The sequence below is a fragment of the Aquarana catesbeiana genome, linkage group LG02 (assembly GCF_042186555.1).
Source record: "Aquarana catesbeiana isolate 2022-GZ linkage group LG02, ASM4218655v1, whole genome shotgun sequence".
NCBI lineage: Eukaryota > Metazoa > Chordata > Amphibia > Anura > Ranidae > Aquarana > Aquarana catesbeiana.
Window position 1 is genome coordinate 136,324,722 of NC_133325.1, and position 17,999 is coordinate 136,342,720.

Below are 17,999 nucleotides of genomic sequence, written 5' to 3' on the forward strand. Positions count from 1 at the left end.
CGCATGCGCATTTCGTCATCAGATTCACAGCTCGCTGTGTGGGCCGTTTCAGTAACAGCATGTGGGGTCTGTCATTTTCTGAGGAAAAACGGCACAGAGAGAAAAGCTTGCGATACTGTGCCTTCCTAGCTTCCTGGTGCTCTCCTTGTGAGTGGGAGACGTCACACAGCGGGAGTGTACCAGCGTAGTTGCGGCGATCAACAAATCATCAAAAAGAGGCTTGAAAAGCACGCAATCGCGCATGCATAAGATTTTGGCAGGGGAAAGGAGGAAGGGCGGAAATGACATCACAGGGGAGACAGAAATCAACACCAAAGATGGCGCAGCCGATTCCAGGAAGAGGATTACATTTATAAAACTACAAAAAGGTACTTGCAAAGTGTTTTTTAATAACGTTACAATGTGCTAGGCATGAAAAGTCTTTGTTCTATGAAGATATCAAAAAAAAAAAAAAAAAAAGGAAAAAAAGCCAAGTTTACTTCTTCTTTAATGTGATCTCCTTCAATTTGTTTTTCGCTTTAACGTGGGATAAACAAAGCCTCCCCTTTTTGGATCTCCATATCGAGAAAAATGCAGAAAATACAAATTGCTAACCGCCCTATTTTGCAAATTTACAGCAAGTTATGCCCTATTATACGCACAGTGCTCATCCTTAGCATGTAATTAAGGGCATTCCTCTGGGGCAGTATGCCCATATTCATAAGAATTGTTCTAATTCCACAGTTTTTGAAGAAGAGGCCTCTAAACTCAAACAAAGATTCTTAGCCAGAGGCTATAGCAAAAAAGTCCGTAAGACAAGCTTACAAACAATGAAAGAAAAAACAAATCAGCGCAAATACGTAAAAGAAATGATGAATAGCAGCTAGACACCAGGGTCAAAAATCAAATCCCTAAAAACAATAAAAAGCAGATGGTGCAGCACTAAGTTAAAACAATGTAAAGTTCATAAGACAATAAATCCAAACGATCATAAGTGATGTGACATCATGCTGGAATCTCAGTGGAAATGTGTGATCCCTCCACCAATTTAAAAGATGGCCTCTCACCTCAGCGTAGGGACCCTTTCGTTATAGAGGGTCAAATAAAGATGGTTCACAGCAGATCCGAATCAGTCAGGTAGCAGAAAAAGGACGAGCATTAGGCAGCATAGGCAACTCCCCCAGCTGGCTGGCAGAGGTCTCGGGTGGTGAGATGGACGGTCCACCTCACCACCCGAGACCTCTGCCAGCCAGCTGGGGGAGTTGCCTATGCTGCCTAATGCTCGTCCTTTTTCTGCTACCTGACTGATTCGGATCTGCTGTGAACCATCTTTATTTGACCCGTAAGGGAAAGTGCATTTGACCCTCTATAACGAAAGGGTGCCTGCGCTGAGGTGAGAGGCCATCTTTTACATATACACGAAGCTTACAAACAAACCAAAGAAAGCCAGAGAGACCTCCTTTTATTTCAAGGTGAAATGGTCTCAGAGCCGCATCGTCTGAGACTTATCACCACATTCAACAATCAATACAAGGAAATTCAAAAAATAATGAAAAAACATTGGCACATCTTGACTGATGATGAAATTCTTAAAGAATTTGTGGATAAGACTCCCAGAATCACCTTTCGTGAAAATAAATTTATGATGTGGAATTCCCTTCCACAGGCGGTGGTCTCAGCGGGGAGCATTGATAGCTTCAAGAAACTATTAGATAATCACCTGAATGACCGCAACATACAGGGATATGTAATGTAATACTGACACATAATCACACACATAGGTTGGACTTGATGGACTTGCGTCTTTTTTCAACCTCACCTACTATGTAACTATGAGGCTTGGTTCACACCTAAACCGGCCGTGGATCACACAGCAATGATGTCTGTCCCTGTTCTCCATTCCAGGGATGAATCGGGCCGAATCTTTGCCCGAATTCGGCCCTGAAACGGAGGCAAAGACGCACAGCATTTCTGTGTAGTCCGCAGCCTCCCCGGAGACATGTGAACTGGCTCCATAGAGAGCCGGTCACATTGTCCTATTAGCGAGAGATGAAACTTCATTTATCTCGGTATATCATACAATATGGGATTTAAGGTTTGATACTTATTCGGATAATAGTGTACTTTTGTAACAGACTACAACACCTTGAAGAAAAACATTCATAATGACCCAGCAATTCTATAATTTGTGTTTATGACTTTATAGTCGGGTTTTGATATACTTTTTGGTTATATATCTATTATATGCATAGTTTGTGTTTCTATCCATATAGGGTCTTGGTACATATACATTACATATATTTATATATTTTCTTTATATTGTTTAGGTACCTTTCATGTATTTGTGTATGTATGTTTTTTTTTCTTTATCTGTGTTTTTTACTTTTATTATTCCATCTGTATGTCTACACCATGACGGGATGTGTTGGTATTTGGTATACTTGTTTATTAGATATATGTTGGTATATATCCTCACATCTTTTTTGAGCTAGACTCAATGCCTCCCCATCCCGATTTACAGGTGTTTTTCTACTATTGGGATTTTAAGTGTTTTAATTGTATGGTATGGGTGTGCATCAAAATGTGAGGCGCTGATTGGTTGCTCTATCAGTACTTCCACTCCACCCTTCTACCTATTTATTCACATTTTATTCTTGTCCCTTTTCAGCTATGAGTAAGCATCTAACGATGTGAAACGCGTTAGTAATTTTTCACTCTGTACGTCTTTTCCCATGTGATTGGATTTTGGATTTTTTATATTCTTTAATAAAGATGTTTTTTCTTCAGAGTGCGGCTATCCAGGAACTTTCTTATCTTCATCACATTTTCCTGCTATGCGAATTGGATGCGTGTTTCTCACTGGTGTGAACACAGCCTTAAGGATATAATTGTCAGGACCATTATAATACAGGTGGGGGGGAGGCGACCCCTGTATCGGACTATCACTGGGAACTTTTTGCTGTAGAAATTTCTGGAAATTTGTGGAAAAATGTTCGGAAATTACCCTACCGAATGGCAAACAGTGGAAGAGCAGACACCTTGCGTCATGCCAAACGGTAGGGATTATTTTAGGTCTTTTTTAAAAAAAAAAATTCTGTAAATAAAAAATGTGATCACTGAGTCTGATGATATGTACCAGATTCAACATCTAATAGTAAATTTATATATCTTCTGTCTTATTCTCAGAGTAGATTCGATATTTTGTTTGCCAACCATACAGCAGGTTCTTTATATTTACCACGGCATATAGCTTTTCAAGAATACATTTTTTTTTAAATTTTACATATTAACTAAATTATAAGCGATTAATCAAAAAAATAATCGACTAACTAATCAATTTTGGAAATAACTGTTAGCTGCAGCCTTAGTACAGACTGATAATGTTTAACCTATACCCTTCTTAGAATAAATCAGAAAATAAAAATACTACCTCATCAGTCTGGGAAATCTTCTTTGGGACATTTTTTGTAAGGCGGCTCTTTTTGGTGTCCGATTTTATTACCATGTCATCTTTGTTGGCGTTTGCCAGAGCCAAGATAATGAACAGCGTATGGTATGGGTGATCCAAAGAGGTTCTGCTGATCAGCTGGTAAGGAACAAAATAATGCATATGTTACCATCACCCTATTTATCAACAAATATAAAGAAAACTGAGGGCTTAACTCAATACAGTGCAACAGGTAACCAAATCCATAAATCTAAAGTATCCAATTAGGTATCTGCTTTCAATTAGGGATGTCAAACTAATAAAAACCAATTTCTAACAGCACATCACTGCTTTTTACAACGCACCAGAGAAACTTCAATTGTAGGCCACTATGTAATCTAAATATATGTGCTAATGGTATCACCTTTTTTTTCTTTTAAATATTAATCACCTTTAGGGCCAGTTCACACCACATGCAGTCCAGTGCTTTCTTTCTGCATCAAAAACGCATAGATAGTAGGTTATACGGTTTCCAATGGCATAGTTCACACCAGTGCGGTCAGTTCCAAGGCATTCCAGTTCCAGAAAAAACAAAGCTTTCAACGAGAAGGTGTGGTTTTTTTTTTTAAACTCCCCAAACATGCTCCAAAGATGCTGTAAGCAGGATTTTTTTCACCGCAATGGAAGCGTGGCGCCCCAGTGTGAACAAATTCATTGATTTTAAAGGGAAGCATTTTTCATGAGCTTTCTAGGCTCTTTTTTTAACGCAAAAGCCCTTGAAAAACTCCTCAGTGTGAAAGGGCCCTAAATCTCAACACAACTCTCTGCAGATTACAGATATTGGAGCATGAAAGTATTTATTTTTTTACAAAGAGGGAACTTTCATAAAATAATGAGGTTATACTACACTATATGGACAAAAGTTTGCACACACTTGACCATCACTCCTATATGAGCATGCTTAAGACACCATTTTAAAACAATGGATAGCAATATGGAGTTGCAGCTTCAACAGCCTTCATTCTTCTCTGAAGGCGTTGATGGTATATTTATACCAGGTGTGGTGGGACTGCATTGGACGGCAATTCTGCCGCAGTCCAACCTCAATACTAGCCAAAGTGCCTTGTCCCCTATGTGGCTGGTTTTCCTATGTGGTATGCAGGTAGTGTGTGCTGGAAAAATAATTGCGTAGCCTAGTTTAGAATCTAAACAAGCCTGTGGCTGGACAATGAATGAGCAGAAGCACACAGATGAGTTCATCACTCTGCTCTCTCTTCTCAGGAGGTTACAGTACTAGACAGCTCTGTGCAATGTGGTAGATTCAGACTGGCTCAGAGTGCAATCCTTCTTATCCCAGTAAAGTGCTGCTGTGCAGAAAAATACAGGATGCTATTATTAAGAAATAGTCAGGTACGTATGCTAGTCCTACAAAAAATGAATGTATTTGCCAAATATGCTACAGAAATCTCCCTCCACTCAATCTGGCTGCATCCATTTTAACTGTGGGTAGCTGAAGCTGCTTCCTATTCACTTCCTGGATCTACACAGACACACACCTACAGCTCTGCAGCTCTCATTGGCCCTCTTATGACTCATCCCCCCTCCCTTCCTGGCAAACTCTCACGAGCGTGAGAGAGAGAGCTGTGCATGATGCCATAAGCCTAGGCTTTTTACCAGACAAGAAACAGGAAGTGGGCTGTATAAGGTATTTAGTGACAGAAAAAATGGGATTTTTGTACTCACCGTAAAATCCATTTCTCTGAGTTCATCGACAAACACAGCGCCTCCTTAATCTTGATCATTGAGTTATATTGCCTCTGCAGGAGTAAGACTAGGCAGAACAAAAAACACCTGGCTACGCCCATGGGCCATCCTCAGTTAGTATATAACCCCCTCCCTGCTCTAGGTATTCAGTTTAGTAGCAAGCAGTAATAGAAGTATCAAAAACTCCATAGAGGGGTGGGTGCTGTGGCGATGAACTCAGAGAAATGGATTTTACGGTGAGTACAAAAATCCCATTTTCTCTTTCTTTCATCGACGGACACAGCACCTCCTTAACCTTGACCACTGGCACATCCAAAAGCAGTGCCAAAGAAAAATGAGGGCTGGGCAAAATAACCCAAGGCTAACCACAAGAGCCCTAACCAGGACACAGGAGCCTTAACCGGGTCACAGGAGCCCCATCTGAAACAAAAAATGTTTAAAGAAAAAACACCCCTTATGAGGGAACCCCCCCTCTTAAACAGCAGCCTGCAAAACCTTGTGGCCAAAAGAAGCATCCGCAGATGCCAAAATATCTACTTTATAGAATTTAGTAAAAATATGCACTGACGACCAAGTAGCTGCCTCGCAAACTTATGATATTGACGCTTGATGACGGAAGGCCCAAGAAGTACCAAGCGCCCGAGTAGAATGCGCTGTGACAGGAAAAGGAGGAACCTGACCCTTAATAGTCCTTACTCCTGACTAGACAGAAATAAACTGAATACCTAGAGCAGGGAGGGGGTTATATACTGACTGAGGACAGCCCATGGGCGTAGCCAAGGTTTTTTGTTCTGCCTAGTCCTACTCCTGCAGAGGAGATATAACCCAATGGTCAAGATTAAGGAGGCGCTGTGTCCATCGATGAACGAAAGAGAAAAAATGTTTTACTATCCAAAGTTAAAACAACAAGGGCAGAAGATTTAATAGATGGAAAAATTAAAAAAACTACTGAAGTTCCACTTAAACTACCAACCAGATAATGAAATATGTTTAACAGACATCGCAGATTTAACCTGTTTCATACAAGCTGTTAAATATTATTTAATCTACAATCATAGCATAAGAACACTAAATGAGTGTTAAAGTAACACTTTTTTTCTCCCTTTGTAAAAATCGAAAGGTGGAAATACAAGATTATCATTTGAGGCAATGGCTTATCATAGATGCATCACTGATTTAGCCTGGATATTTACATTGTTGAGCACTTCATGAAACTCCTGTCTTCCCATGTTCTTGGTCCCCATGCGAGCAGCCAGTTGGTACATTAGAGGGAGGAACTTGTGGGAAGGAATCTTTTTCGACTCCTCCTACGTGGAAAAGGATCATAAATAATAAGCTAAACATCTGTGTAGCAGTAAATTACATTTGTAAGATGGGTAAAACAGATGATCAATAAGAAGGCAGAAATGCAATCATTTACTTATTTACATATATGGCACACAGTGAACTATATTGTGAGGTGTAAGATGTTTTTTTTAATGCTAGAATTAGGTAGGGCATGGTTAAAAGAGTGAGCAGAGGGTTAAACAATGCACAAAAAAGTAATACAAAAATGTATAGTTTAAAAAACTATAATTTATTTTTCTTTATTAACGTGGTTGTAAAGTCAGAAGGTTTATTATCTTAATGCGTTATATGCATTAGGATAAAAAGCCTTCTGTGTGCAGCAGCCGTCCCAGCACCCCCTAATACTTACCTGAGCCCCATCTCTCTCCAACGATGCTCATGAGTGTCTCACCGCCTGGGACTCTCCCTCCTGATTGGCTGAGACACAGCGGCGCTATTGGCTCCTGCTGCTGTCAATCAAAGTCAGCCAATCAGGAGGGGGGGGGGTCCGAACTGGGGCTTCAGTGTCTGAATGGACACAGGGAGCTGTGGCTGAGCTCAGGTGCCCCCATAGCAAGCTGCTTGCCGTGGGGGCACTTAACAGGGGGAGGGGCCAGGAGAGCCGAAGAGAGACCCGAGAAGAGAAAGATCTGGGCTGCTCTGTGCAAATCCACTGCACATAGCAGGTAAGTATAATATGTTTGTTATTTTCAGAGAAAAAAAACAAGCCTTTACAATCACTTTAAACACTGAACTTTCTCCTTTTAAAAGGTTTTCTTTTCCCCTTAAAGCAGACACAGAGCTGTTCAGTAACAAAGCAGAGCTGACAAGGTGAAACATAATTTGGACCCATACCGTTTGGTCGCTGATCATTAGTAGAGACAAGGAGGTGTTAGTAAAAGTGAGGTTTGACTAATGCAGGGGGATTCAATGTTCTAATACAGCCCTCACCCTCCTTGCATGATATAGCCCTCTCCCCTTCCCGTAATGTCTATTTACTCCCTGTGCTAGACCAGCTACTCTGCCTCTCCCCTCCATGGCTAACTTCTGTTATGCAGCTGCTAGGGGAGAAGCAATGGGGAACACTACAGAATGTCACTGGAGTGGCAGCTCTATTATATACTAGATGGCAGCGTCCGGTAGCGGTCTCAGGCCGTTTGGATGTAATAACCTGCAAAATATGTAAGTACACATATAGTCATATGGGAAGAGTTTTGTGAAAAATTAAAGTTTTTTTTATCGTTCCCGCCCTGTGCATACAGCCAAAAGTTCATTTACAGACTGAGGATGGGAAGGGGTTGAGATCCAAACCTAAATTTATTTTGGAACTCACCAAAATATATTAAAAAATGTAACCTGGTGGAGACATGGCAGAAGAAAGAATGTACACGAGCAATATCTGCACATTTTTAACTTTATGAATGTTAGATGAAAAAAAAACCTTCATGATGTTGTTAACTTCAGGCACCCGGGAATTCTCCAACCAGAGAGAGCAGAGGCGGAAGATCCACATGTTGTGTTCCTCTCCGGACACCAGACAGCTAATATAGTTCTTTATAGCTGTACGCAGAAAACGCATTCGGTCTTCTTTCAAAGCAGCAATTTCACATTCATCCAACTCCAGCTCTCGTTGAACCTTCACAGTATACCTGGCCAGGCAAATCACATTTTCACTGGATTATTCAGTTGTTTTCAACACAAGCAGTAAAATGACCACTTTGTACATTGTTAAGCAAATTGAGCGTTAATAGATAAGCTTGGTATTCATTAAGGCGCCTTTCACACGGACGGCTATTCTGCCGCAGTTAAAAGCATGTTTTTTTTCCTGTGGAGTTCAAGACTCCAGGCACTGCGATCAGCTGCATTTGCACAGCGCGATTAGCTGCGGTCGCATTTGGCTGCAGTTTGCCATCTCCATGGCAACCCGACAGGGTGCCGACTCGCACTGTTTGGTATGAATCTTGAGGGGGAACTCCACTCCAAATTTTAATAAAAAAATGGCGTGGGTTCCCCCCCCAGGAGCATACCAGGCCCTTCGGTCTGGTATGGATTTTAAGAGGAACCCCTACGCCGAAAAAACGGCGTGCCCCCCCCCCCCCCCAAGATCCATACCAGACCCTTATCCGAGCACGCAGCCGGTCGGTCAGGAAGGGGGTGGGGACAGGCGAGTGCCCCCCCCTTCCTGAGCCGTACCAGGCCGCATGCCCTCAACATGGGGGTGGGTGCTTTGGGGGAGGGGGCGCCCTGCCGCACCCCCACCCCAAAGCACCTTGTCCCCATGTTGATGAGGACAAGGGCCTCTTCCCGACAACCCTGGCCATTGGTTGTCGGGGTCTGCGGGCGGGGGGCTTATCGGAATCCGGGAGCCCCTTTAATAAGGGGGCCCCCAGATCCCGGGCTCCCACCCTATGTGAATGAGTATGAGGTACATGGTACCCCTACCCATTCACCTAGGGAAAAAGTGTCAATAAAAAAAAACACACTACACAGGTTTTAAAAGTAATTTATTAGGCAGCTCCGGGGGTCTTCTTCCGACTTCTCCGCTCTCTCCGGCCTCTTCTCCCGGTGTCCGCGTCTTCTCTGGCCTCTTCTCCCGGTGTCCGGATCTTCTGCCGGGCTCCTCCGCTATCTTCTGCTCTTTTGCCGCTCTTTTGCTAGCGGTGGCCCGGTCTTCGCCGTCTTCACTTCTTCCGATGTTGACACGACGCTGTCTCCCGCTGTTATGCTGTGTGAGCGGTGCGCGATCACTTATACAGGCATGGGGCGTGGTCACCGGGTGCTGTCACCCGGTGACCCCGCCCCTTATGATGTCACAGTCCCATCATGACCCGGGACTGTGACATCATACGGGGCGGGGTCACCGGGTGACAGCACCCGGTGACCACGCCAATGCCTATATAAGTGATTGCGCACTGCTCACACAGCAGAACAGCGGGAGACAGCGTTGTGTCAACATCGGAAGAAGACAGCGAAGACTGGGCCACCGCTAGCAAGAGAGCAGAAGATAGCGGAGGAGCCCGGCAGAAGATCCGGACACCGGGAGAAGAGGCCAGAGAAGAAGCGGACACCGGGAGAAGAGGCCGGAGAAGTCGGAAGACCCCCGAAGTCGGAAGAAGACCCTCGAAGTCGGAAGAAGACCCCCGGAGCTGCCTAATAAATTACTAAAACCTGTGTAGTGTCCTTTTTTATTGACATTTTTTTTCCCTAGGTGAATGGGTAGGGGTACCATGTACCCCATACTCATTCACATAGGGTGGGGGGCCGGGATCTGTGGGCCCCCTTATTAAAGGGGGATCCCGATAAGCCCTCCGCCCGCAGACCCCGACAACCAATAGCCAGGGATGTCAGGAAGAGGCCCTTGTCCTCATCAACATGGGGACAAGGTGCTCTGGGGTGGGGGGGGCCCACAGGGCGCCCCCCCTCCCCCAAAGCACTCACCCCCCCATGTTGAGGGCATGAGGCCTGGTATGGTTCAGGGGGGGGGGGGCACTCGCTCGTCCTCACCCCCTTTCCTGACCGGCCGGGCTGCATGCTCGGGTATGGGTCTGGTATGGATTTTGGGGGGACCCCCACGCCGATTTTTCGGCGTAGGGGGTTCCCCTTAAAATCCATACCAGACCTAAGGGCCTGGTATGCCCCTTGGGGGGAACCCACGCCGGTTTTTTATTTAAAATTTGGCGCAGGGTTCCCCCTAATGATTTATACCAGACAGCTGTCAGCACTGCCTGTCGCTCATCGCAAAAGGAAAAAAAAGTTTTCCTTTCCCGATGAGCGAGCCAGTACGACATGCACAGTACCCTGTTGCCGAGAACCGAGATGGGATAACGCTGGAAACACAATCTCGCGGTCAGGTACTGTATTTGTTTGTTTTTTTCATTCACTGTGTCCCTTAGTGGATGGGTGGACCTGAATGCAGAGGTGAACCTTTTGCTATGTTTTGGGAGCCTCTAGATATATTCCTTGTACTTAACTAGAACCTTGAAAGATGTACTTTTTGTCTGGAATTTTCACTGAAAATATTAGTGCTCTTTCTTGTATGTGAGGGTACCTAGAAATTACTGTGCCAACAGGCACATGGCCCGAATATCTCTAGCGCAAGATCTAAGGTACTGTTCCTCTGACTTCTAGTTTCAGGACATTTGGAGATGTAACTGCTGTGCTTCAATTGCTAGAGGCTTTAGCATTGAGAACTCTGCCTCTAACATGATGGCTGCCTCCACACAGAGAGACAATGCAAAGTAAGACAGGGTAAGTCATAAATGACAGAAGTGATAAATGACAAAAGGTCAACTGGGGTCAAGTCCTTTGTCCTGAAGGTGGGATAATGTTACCCATGGTTGGCTAGCTGTCAGCAATGGAGGTTTCAGTGGTTACTATAAGCTGTGTGTTGTTACTGGCCTGTTTTACCAGTGTTCTTTCTGTTGTGCATCTGTGACCTTCCACCCTTCCCTTATCAGGAAGGATATATGTAAGCTTTTACTTCCCATACTAAGCATACTTATGTACCTCAAACACCCATAACAATAAGAGTGAGCAAAAAAAATTGATTGCTGCACATTTACTAATATTTTACTATTGTAATAACCATAATAGCAGCTGTTGATACCAAGAGGAAGTGTCAACAGGAACTACAAGAATTGTATTAATATTTTACTATTATTGTTAGCACTAGTAGTATTTATTAAAATTATTTTCATATAATAAATGTTTGGGGGTTGATGAACAATAAGAAATTTCATGAAAGGGTCCATAAGCTCAAGGGTCTGTGGACTAATTGTCTAATAACTTCTCATGTAATCTCAGCAACTGATCAGCAGCGATAGGCTAGCCATACACTGCTAGATACTCAATTGGCAAAATAAGAGAAAAGCAAATGTTTCTTCTACCCATGCTAAACAGCATGGCTACAGGTACAGTGGAGACGGAACGTATTCAGACCCCCTTAAATTTTTCACTCTTCGTTATATTGCAGCCATTTGCTAAAATCATTTAAGTTCATTTTTTCCTCATTAATGTACACACAGCACCCCATATTGACAGAAAAACACAGAATTGTTGACATTTTTGCAGATTTATTACAAAAGAAAAACTGAAATATTACATGGTCCTAAGTATTCAGACCCTTTGCTCAGTATTTAGTAGAAGCACCCTCTTGATTTAATACAGCCATGAGTCTTTTTGGGACAGATGCAACAAGTTTTTCACACCTGGATTTGGGGATCCTCTGCCATTCCTCCTTGCAGATCCTCTCCAGTTGTCAGGTTGGATGGTAAATATTGGTGGACAGCCATTTTTAGGTCTCTCCAGAAATGCTCAATTGGGTTTAAGTCAGGGCTCTGGCTGGGCCATTCAAGAACAGTCACAGAGTTGTTGTGAAGCCACTCCTTCGTTATTTTAGCTGTGTGCTTAGGGTCATTGTCTTGTTGGAAGGTAAACCTTCGGCCCAGTCTGAGGTTCTGAGCACTCTGGAGAAGGTTTTAGTCCAGAATATCCCTGTACTTGGCCGCATTCATCTTTCCCTCGATTGCAACTAGTCGTCCTGTCCCTGCAGCTCAAAAACACCCCCACAGCATGATGCTGCCACCACCACGCTTCACTGTTGGAACTGTATTGGACAGGTGATGAGCAGTGCCTGGTTTTCTCCACACATACCGCTTAGAATTAAGGCCAAAAAGTTCTATCTTGGTCTCATCAGACCAGAGAATCTTATTTCTCACCATCTTGAAGTCCCTCAGGTGTTTTTTTTTAGCAACCTCCATGCGGGCTTTCATGTGTCTTGCACTGAGGAGAGGCTTCCGTCAGGCCACTCTGCCATAAAACCCCGACTGGTGAAGGGCTGCAGTGATGGTTGACTTTCTACAACTTTCTCCCATCTCCCGACTGCATCTCTGGAGCTCAGCCACAGTGATCTTTGGGTTCTTCTTTACCTCTCTCACCAAGGCTCTTCTCCCCCCGATAGCCGGGCGGCCAGCTCTAGGAAGGGTTCTGGTCGTCCCAAACGTCTTCCATTTAAGGATTATGGAGGCCACTGTGCTCTTAGGAACCTTAAGTGCAGCAGAATTTTTTTGTAACCTTGGTCAGATCTGTGCCTTGCCACAATTCTGTCTCTGAGCTCTTCAGGCAGTTCCTTTGACCTCATGATTCTCATTGGCTCTGACATGCATTGTGAGCTGTAAGGTCTTATATAGACAGGTGTGTGACTTTCCTAATCAAGTCCAATCAGTATAATCAAACACAGCTGGACTCAAATGAAGGTGTAGAGCCATCTCAAGGATGATCAGAAGAAATGGACAGCACCTAAGTTAAATATATGAGTGGCACAGCAAAGGGTCTGAATACATAGGACCATGTGATATTTCAGTTTTTCTTTTTTAATAAATCTGCAAAAATGTCAACAATTCTGTTTTTTTCTGTTAAAATGGGGTGCTATGTGTACATTAATGAGGAAAAAAATGAACTTAAATGATTTTAGCAAATGGCTGCAATATAACACAGAGTGAATAATTTAAGGGGGTCTGAATACTTTCTGTCCCCACTGTATCTGCACTGCCGGCTATAGTATTCAGGTAGCCACAGCACCTGCAACTATCTGAATAAGGATGCAGTCACTGTCCAGCTGATAATATTCCACCAAGCTCAGCCAATTTTTATACTGACTTTTGTCCAGCTTGGTGGTGCTGACATTTGTCCTGCCCTGTATGGCTAGCAATACTGACCACACTCCCTGATTTACAGAAAGAGCTTCTGCAAGTATATATGTATAAAACACGAGTATTAACACTTGGAATAAAAAGCATGTAAAATGTGAAAATCACATCTGCTTTCATAATGTGAAACACCTGTCAAAAATAAAAACTTTTTTTTTTTTTTTTTTAATAAAGAGCCATATAAGTCAGACAGTAGTAAACACTCACCTGTTAGTCTGAACCTTGTGCTGTCGCATTAGTTCTACCTCTTGTTTGGCCTTTGCGAGTAATGCCTGCTTGTTTTCGAACTCTGATGACTTCATATAATTATCAATTCTTTGATATTGGGCATCTGAAAAACGAGCTAGTGAGAGGAATGCCTTCATCCGTACCTCCTGCAGCTCATCACTGCTACCACTGCTGAAGTCCTCTGCAACTTCCACAGCCTGTAAAATGGAAAAACAAACTAGATCTGCGTTTTAACTAATGTGATCTAATTTTAGAAATAAAATATTTGCGCAAGCTTTTTTGGACCAAGCCATGCATGCCTGGTGAAATTATGAATTTCAATTAACTGCATTCCTGATCTAAGCCTAGCCTTAAATCTTGAACTTTTGACACCAATCCATAATTAGAGTTTAATGAAATACCTAGCATCGGATACAGTGGATTTAAAAAGTCTACACCCCTGTTAAAATGTCTGGTTTCTGTGATGTAAAAAAATGAGACAAAGATAAATTATTTCAGAACTTTTTCCACCTTTAATGTGACCTATAAATTGTACAATACTCAGTTGAACAACAACCTGAAATCTTTTAGGTGGAGGGAAGTAGAAATAAAATAAAATGGTTGCATAAGTGTGCACACCCTTAAGCTAATACTTTGTTGAAGCACCTTTTGATTTTATTACAGCACTCAGTCTCTTTGGGTATGAGTCAATAAGCATGGTACATCCTGACTTTGCAATATTTGCCCACTCTTCTTTGCGAAAACACTCCAAATCTGTCAGAATGCAAGGGCATCTCCTGTGCACAGATCTCTTCAGCTCACCCCACATATTTTCAATCGGATTCAGGTCTGGGCTCTGGCTGGGCCATTCCAAAACTTTACTCATCTTCTGGTGAAGCCATTCCTTTGATGATTTGGATGTATGATTTGGGTTGTTGTCATTCAGAAAGATGAAGTTTCTCTTCATGTTCAGCTTTCTACAAGAAGCCTGAAGGTTTTGTGCCAATATTGACTGGTATTTAGAACTGTTCATAATTCCCTCTACCTTGACTAAAGCCCCTGTTCCTGGTGCAAAAAACGGCACCAAAGCATGATGTTGCCACCACCATGCTTCACTGTGGGTATGGTGTTCTTTTGGTGATGTCCAGTGTTGTTTTTGCGTAAACATCTCTTGGCCAAAAAGTTTAACCTTGGTTTCATCAGACCATAAAACATTTTCCCACATGCTTTTGGGAGACTTCAGATGTGTTTTTGCAAAATTTAGCCAGGCTTGGATGTTTTTCTTCATAAGAAAAGACTTGTCACTCTACCCCATAGCCCAGACATATGAAGAATACAGGAGATTGTTGTCATATGTACCACACAGCCAGTACTTGCCAGGTATTCCTGCAGCTCCTTTAATGTTGCTGTAGGCCTCTTGGCAGCCTCCCTGACCAGTTTTCTTCTTGTCTTTTCATCAATTTTGGAGGGATATCCAGTTCTTGGTAATGTCACTGTTGTGCCATATATTCTCCACTTAATGATAACTGTCTTCACTGTGTTCCATGGTATATTTAACGCCTTGGAAATTCTTTTGTACCCTTCTCCTGACTGATATCTCTGATGATCCATCTGATGCTTTGGAAGCTCTATGCGGACCATGAATTTTGCTGTAGGATGCAACTAAGAAAATGTCAGGAAAGATCTACTAGAACAGCTGAACTTTATTTGGGGTTAATTAGAGGCACTTTAAATGATGTCAGGTGTGTACTGACTCCTACTTAACATGAGTTTGAATGTGATTGCTTAATTCTGAACACAGCTACATCCCCATTTGTAAGACTGTGTGCACAACCACAATTTTTTATTTTTACTCCCCCCCTCCCCCCTAAAAGATTTCAGTTTGTTTTTTAATTGAGTTGTACAGTTTATAGGTCACATTAAAGGTGGAAAAAGTTCTGAAATTATTTGTCTTTATCTCATTTTTTTACATCACAGAAATCTGACATTTTAACAGGGGTGTGTAGACTTTTTATATTCATTGTATATATTTTTATGTGCAAGCATGCTAAGTAATATGTAAGTGTAACACTTCCTGATATTTATAATTTCTCACAAAGATCATAGCACCTATAAAATATCTTCCTCTGTTTTTCTCTTCAAAAGGATAGAGCTATCTTGGTTCATGCACACTCCAGGTTCAGCATCGACTTCCTGAACTGAAGTGCAGTTCTTAAGCTGCTTTCACACTGAGTCGCTTTACAGGTGCTATAGCGCTAAAAATAGGGCCTGCAAAGTGCCTGTAAAGAGCCTCTCCTCTCACTCCAGTGTGATAGCCCAAGGGCTTTCACACTGGAGTGGTGTGCTGGCAGGAGCTAACAAAAAGTCCTGCAAGCAGCATCTTTGAGGCGTTGTAGGAGCGGTGTATACACGGCTCCTAAAGTGCCCCTGCCCATTGAAGTGCCGCCAGGGTGCTTTTAACCCCCGATAACGGCCGAAAAAGGGTTAAAAGTGCCCGCAAGCGGCTGAAAAGCGCTGCAAAAAAGACGGTAAAGCGTCGCTAAAAATAGCTGACGCCCCCAACGCCCCAATGTGAAAGTAGCCTTAGCAATGTCTGATACAGATTAGCCCCTGCTAGACTTGCATCCCCTGCCTTAACCCCTTCCCGCCGACCGAACGCACATATGCGTCCTCGGCTTTCCGGGGTTATACCGGGATGATGCCCGCAGCTGCAGGCATCATCCCGGTACCGTTGTTTTCAGCGGGCGATCGGCTACCCGAATATAACAACCGATGCGGCTAAAAGCCGCTCGGCTGTTATACCGGAGGAGCGGGAGGGGACATCCCCCCCCTCCCGCCGCCTCCCGCCGCTGTTACCGGGCCTCCCGTGCGATCGGGAGGCCCGGTGTCCATTCGGGAATCTCCGGCGGCTGGGGGCGGGCTGGAACGAAGCTGTGAGCGGCTTCGTTCCAGCCTTCTAATTGTAAACGCGGAAGCGACGTCATGACGTCACTTCCCGTTTACTCGGCTGCCAATGGCGCCGAATTTAAAAAAGTACACAGTATTCAGAATCGCCGTTTTCGGCGATCTGAATACTTTGAAGTGTAAAGGAGGGATGGGGGGTCTTTTAGACCCCCCATCCCTCCATAAAGAGTACCTGTCACCACATATTACTGTCACAAGGGATGTTTACATTGCTTGTGACAGCAATAAAAGTAAAAAAAAAAAAAAAATGTTTAAACACAATTTATAAAAGTACAAAAATAAATAAAATAAATAAATAAAAAAAAAAAAAATTTTTAAAGCGACCCCGTCCCCGCGAGCTCGCGCAGCGAAGAAAACGCATACGGAAGTCGCGACCGCATATGTAAACGGTGTTCAAACCACACATGTGAGGTATCGCCGCGATCGTCAAAGCGAGAGCAATAATTCTAGCCCTAGACCTCCGCTGTAGCTCAAACCTGGTAACCGTAAAAAATTTTTAAAGCGTCGCCTATGGAAATTCATAGGTACCGTAGTTCGTCGCCATTCCACGAGTGCGTGCAATTATAAAGGGTGACATGTTTGGTATCTATTTACTCGGCGTAACATCATCTTTCACATTATACAAAAAAATTGGGGTAACTTTACTGTTTGGATTTTTTAAAATTCATGAAAGTGTCACTTTTCCAAAAATTTGCGTTTAAAACACCGCTGCACAAATACCGTGTGATAAAAAATATTGCAACAATCGCCATTTTATTCTTTAGACTCTCTTCTAAAAAAATATATATAATGTTTGGGGGTTCTAAGTAATTTTCTAGCAAAAAATACGGATTTTAACTTGTAAACACCAAATTTCAAAAATAGGCTTAGTCATGAAAGGGTTAAGCATATAGAGAATTTGGAGAAGTCCATTTCCTGAGCTACAGAAACTCGTGACTTAAGCCTGGTACACACTATCAGCTTTTTTTTCATTCAACTCAGGACATTGAACAAAAAAAAAAAAAAAAAAAACCTGACAGCTCAGGGCGGAGCAGCTGTACTAACAATCTGATGTTAGTACAGCGATCTCCCCCACTCAGCTGAGAGTGCTTATCAGGAGCCGGTCAGCTAATGGTTATTCAGCATGCTTGGAGCGGTTGGCTTCTGTCGAACCAGCTGCCATACACACGGGCCGAAAGCCAGTCGATTTTTATTAAACCGACCAATGTCACCCGGCACTCGGCTCATTGTACTAGGCTTAGGCTGAAAACATGCAAAACAAAACCAAAGAAATTCCCAGCTCAACTTACCAACAAGCCTGCAATCAACCAAATTATCCTGTCTAACAGTATACATTAAAAACAGGGGTTTCGTTTGCACAAATTTGAAAATACATGCGTAAGCTACGGAGCCTTGTCAATCCCAGTATTTTCTGTAGTCTCAACTCAAAATTTTGAGACCCTCCACAGTAAAGCACATGCACTATAAAGGATAGGCAGAAGGCAGGTGAGCCTGGATGGAGCTCACCCCTCCTTAAAGGCACAGGGGTGCACTGGACATGCAGCACATAGCACCATGGCAGCAAAGGTGCCCAGTGCGTTCCCTCTTCAATATATCAACACTACAAACAAATGGCCACTGCCCTC

At 43.1% G+C, this 17,999-nt stretch overlaps 1 protein-coding gene across 2 annotated transcripts in view; it reads right to left on the reverse strand.

Moving 5' to 3' along the window:
- ATM (ATM serine/threonine kinase) overlaps window positions 1–17,999 on the reverse strand; it is a 283,336-nt gene that overhangs the window by 51,381 nt on the left and 213,956 nt on the right. For both annotated transcript variants that reach the window (XM_073613497.1, XM_073613498.1), the window contains exons 49-52: window positions 13,411–13,628; window positions 7,938–8,145; window positions 6,364–6,477; window positions 3,410–3,565 (exon numbers count right to left, since the gene is read on the reverse strand). In XM_073613497.1, the coding sequence (XP_073469598.1) occupies window positions 3,410–3,565; window positions 6,364–6,477; window positions 7,938–8,145; window positions 13,411–13,628 (696 nt within the window). The remainder of the gene's footprint in view (window positions 1–3,409; window positions 3,566–6,363; window positions 6,478–7,937; window positions 8,146–13,410; window positions 13,629–17,999) is intronic.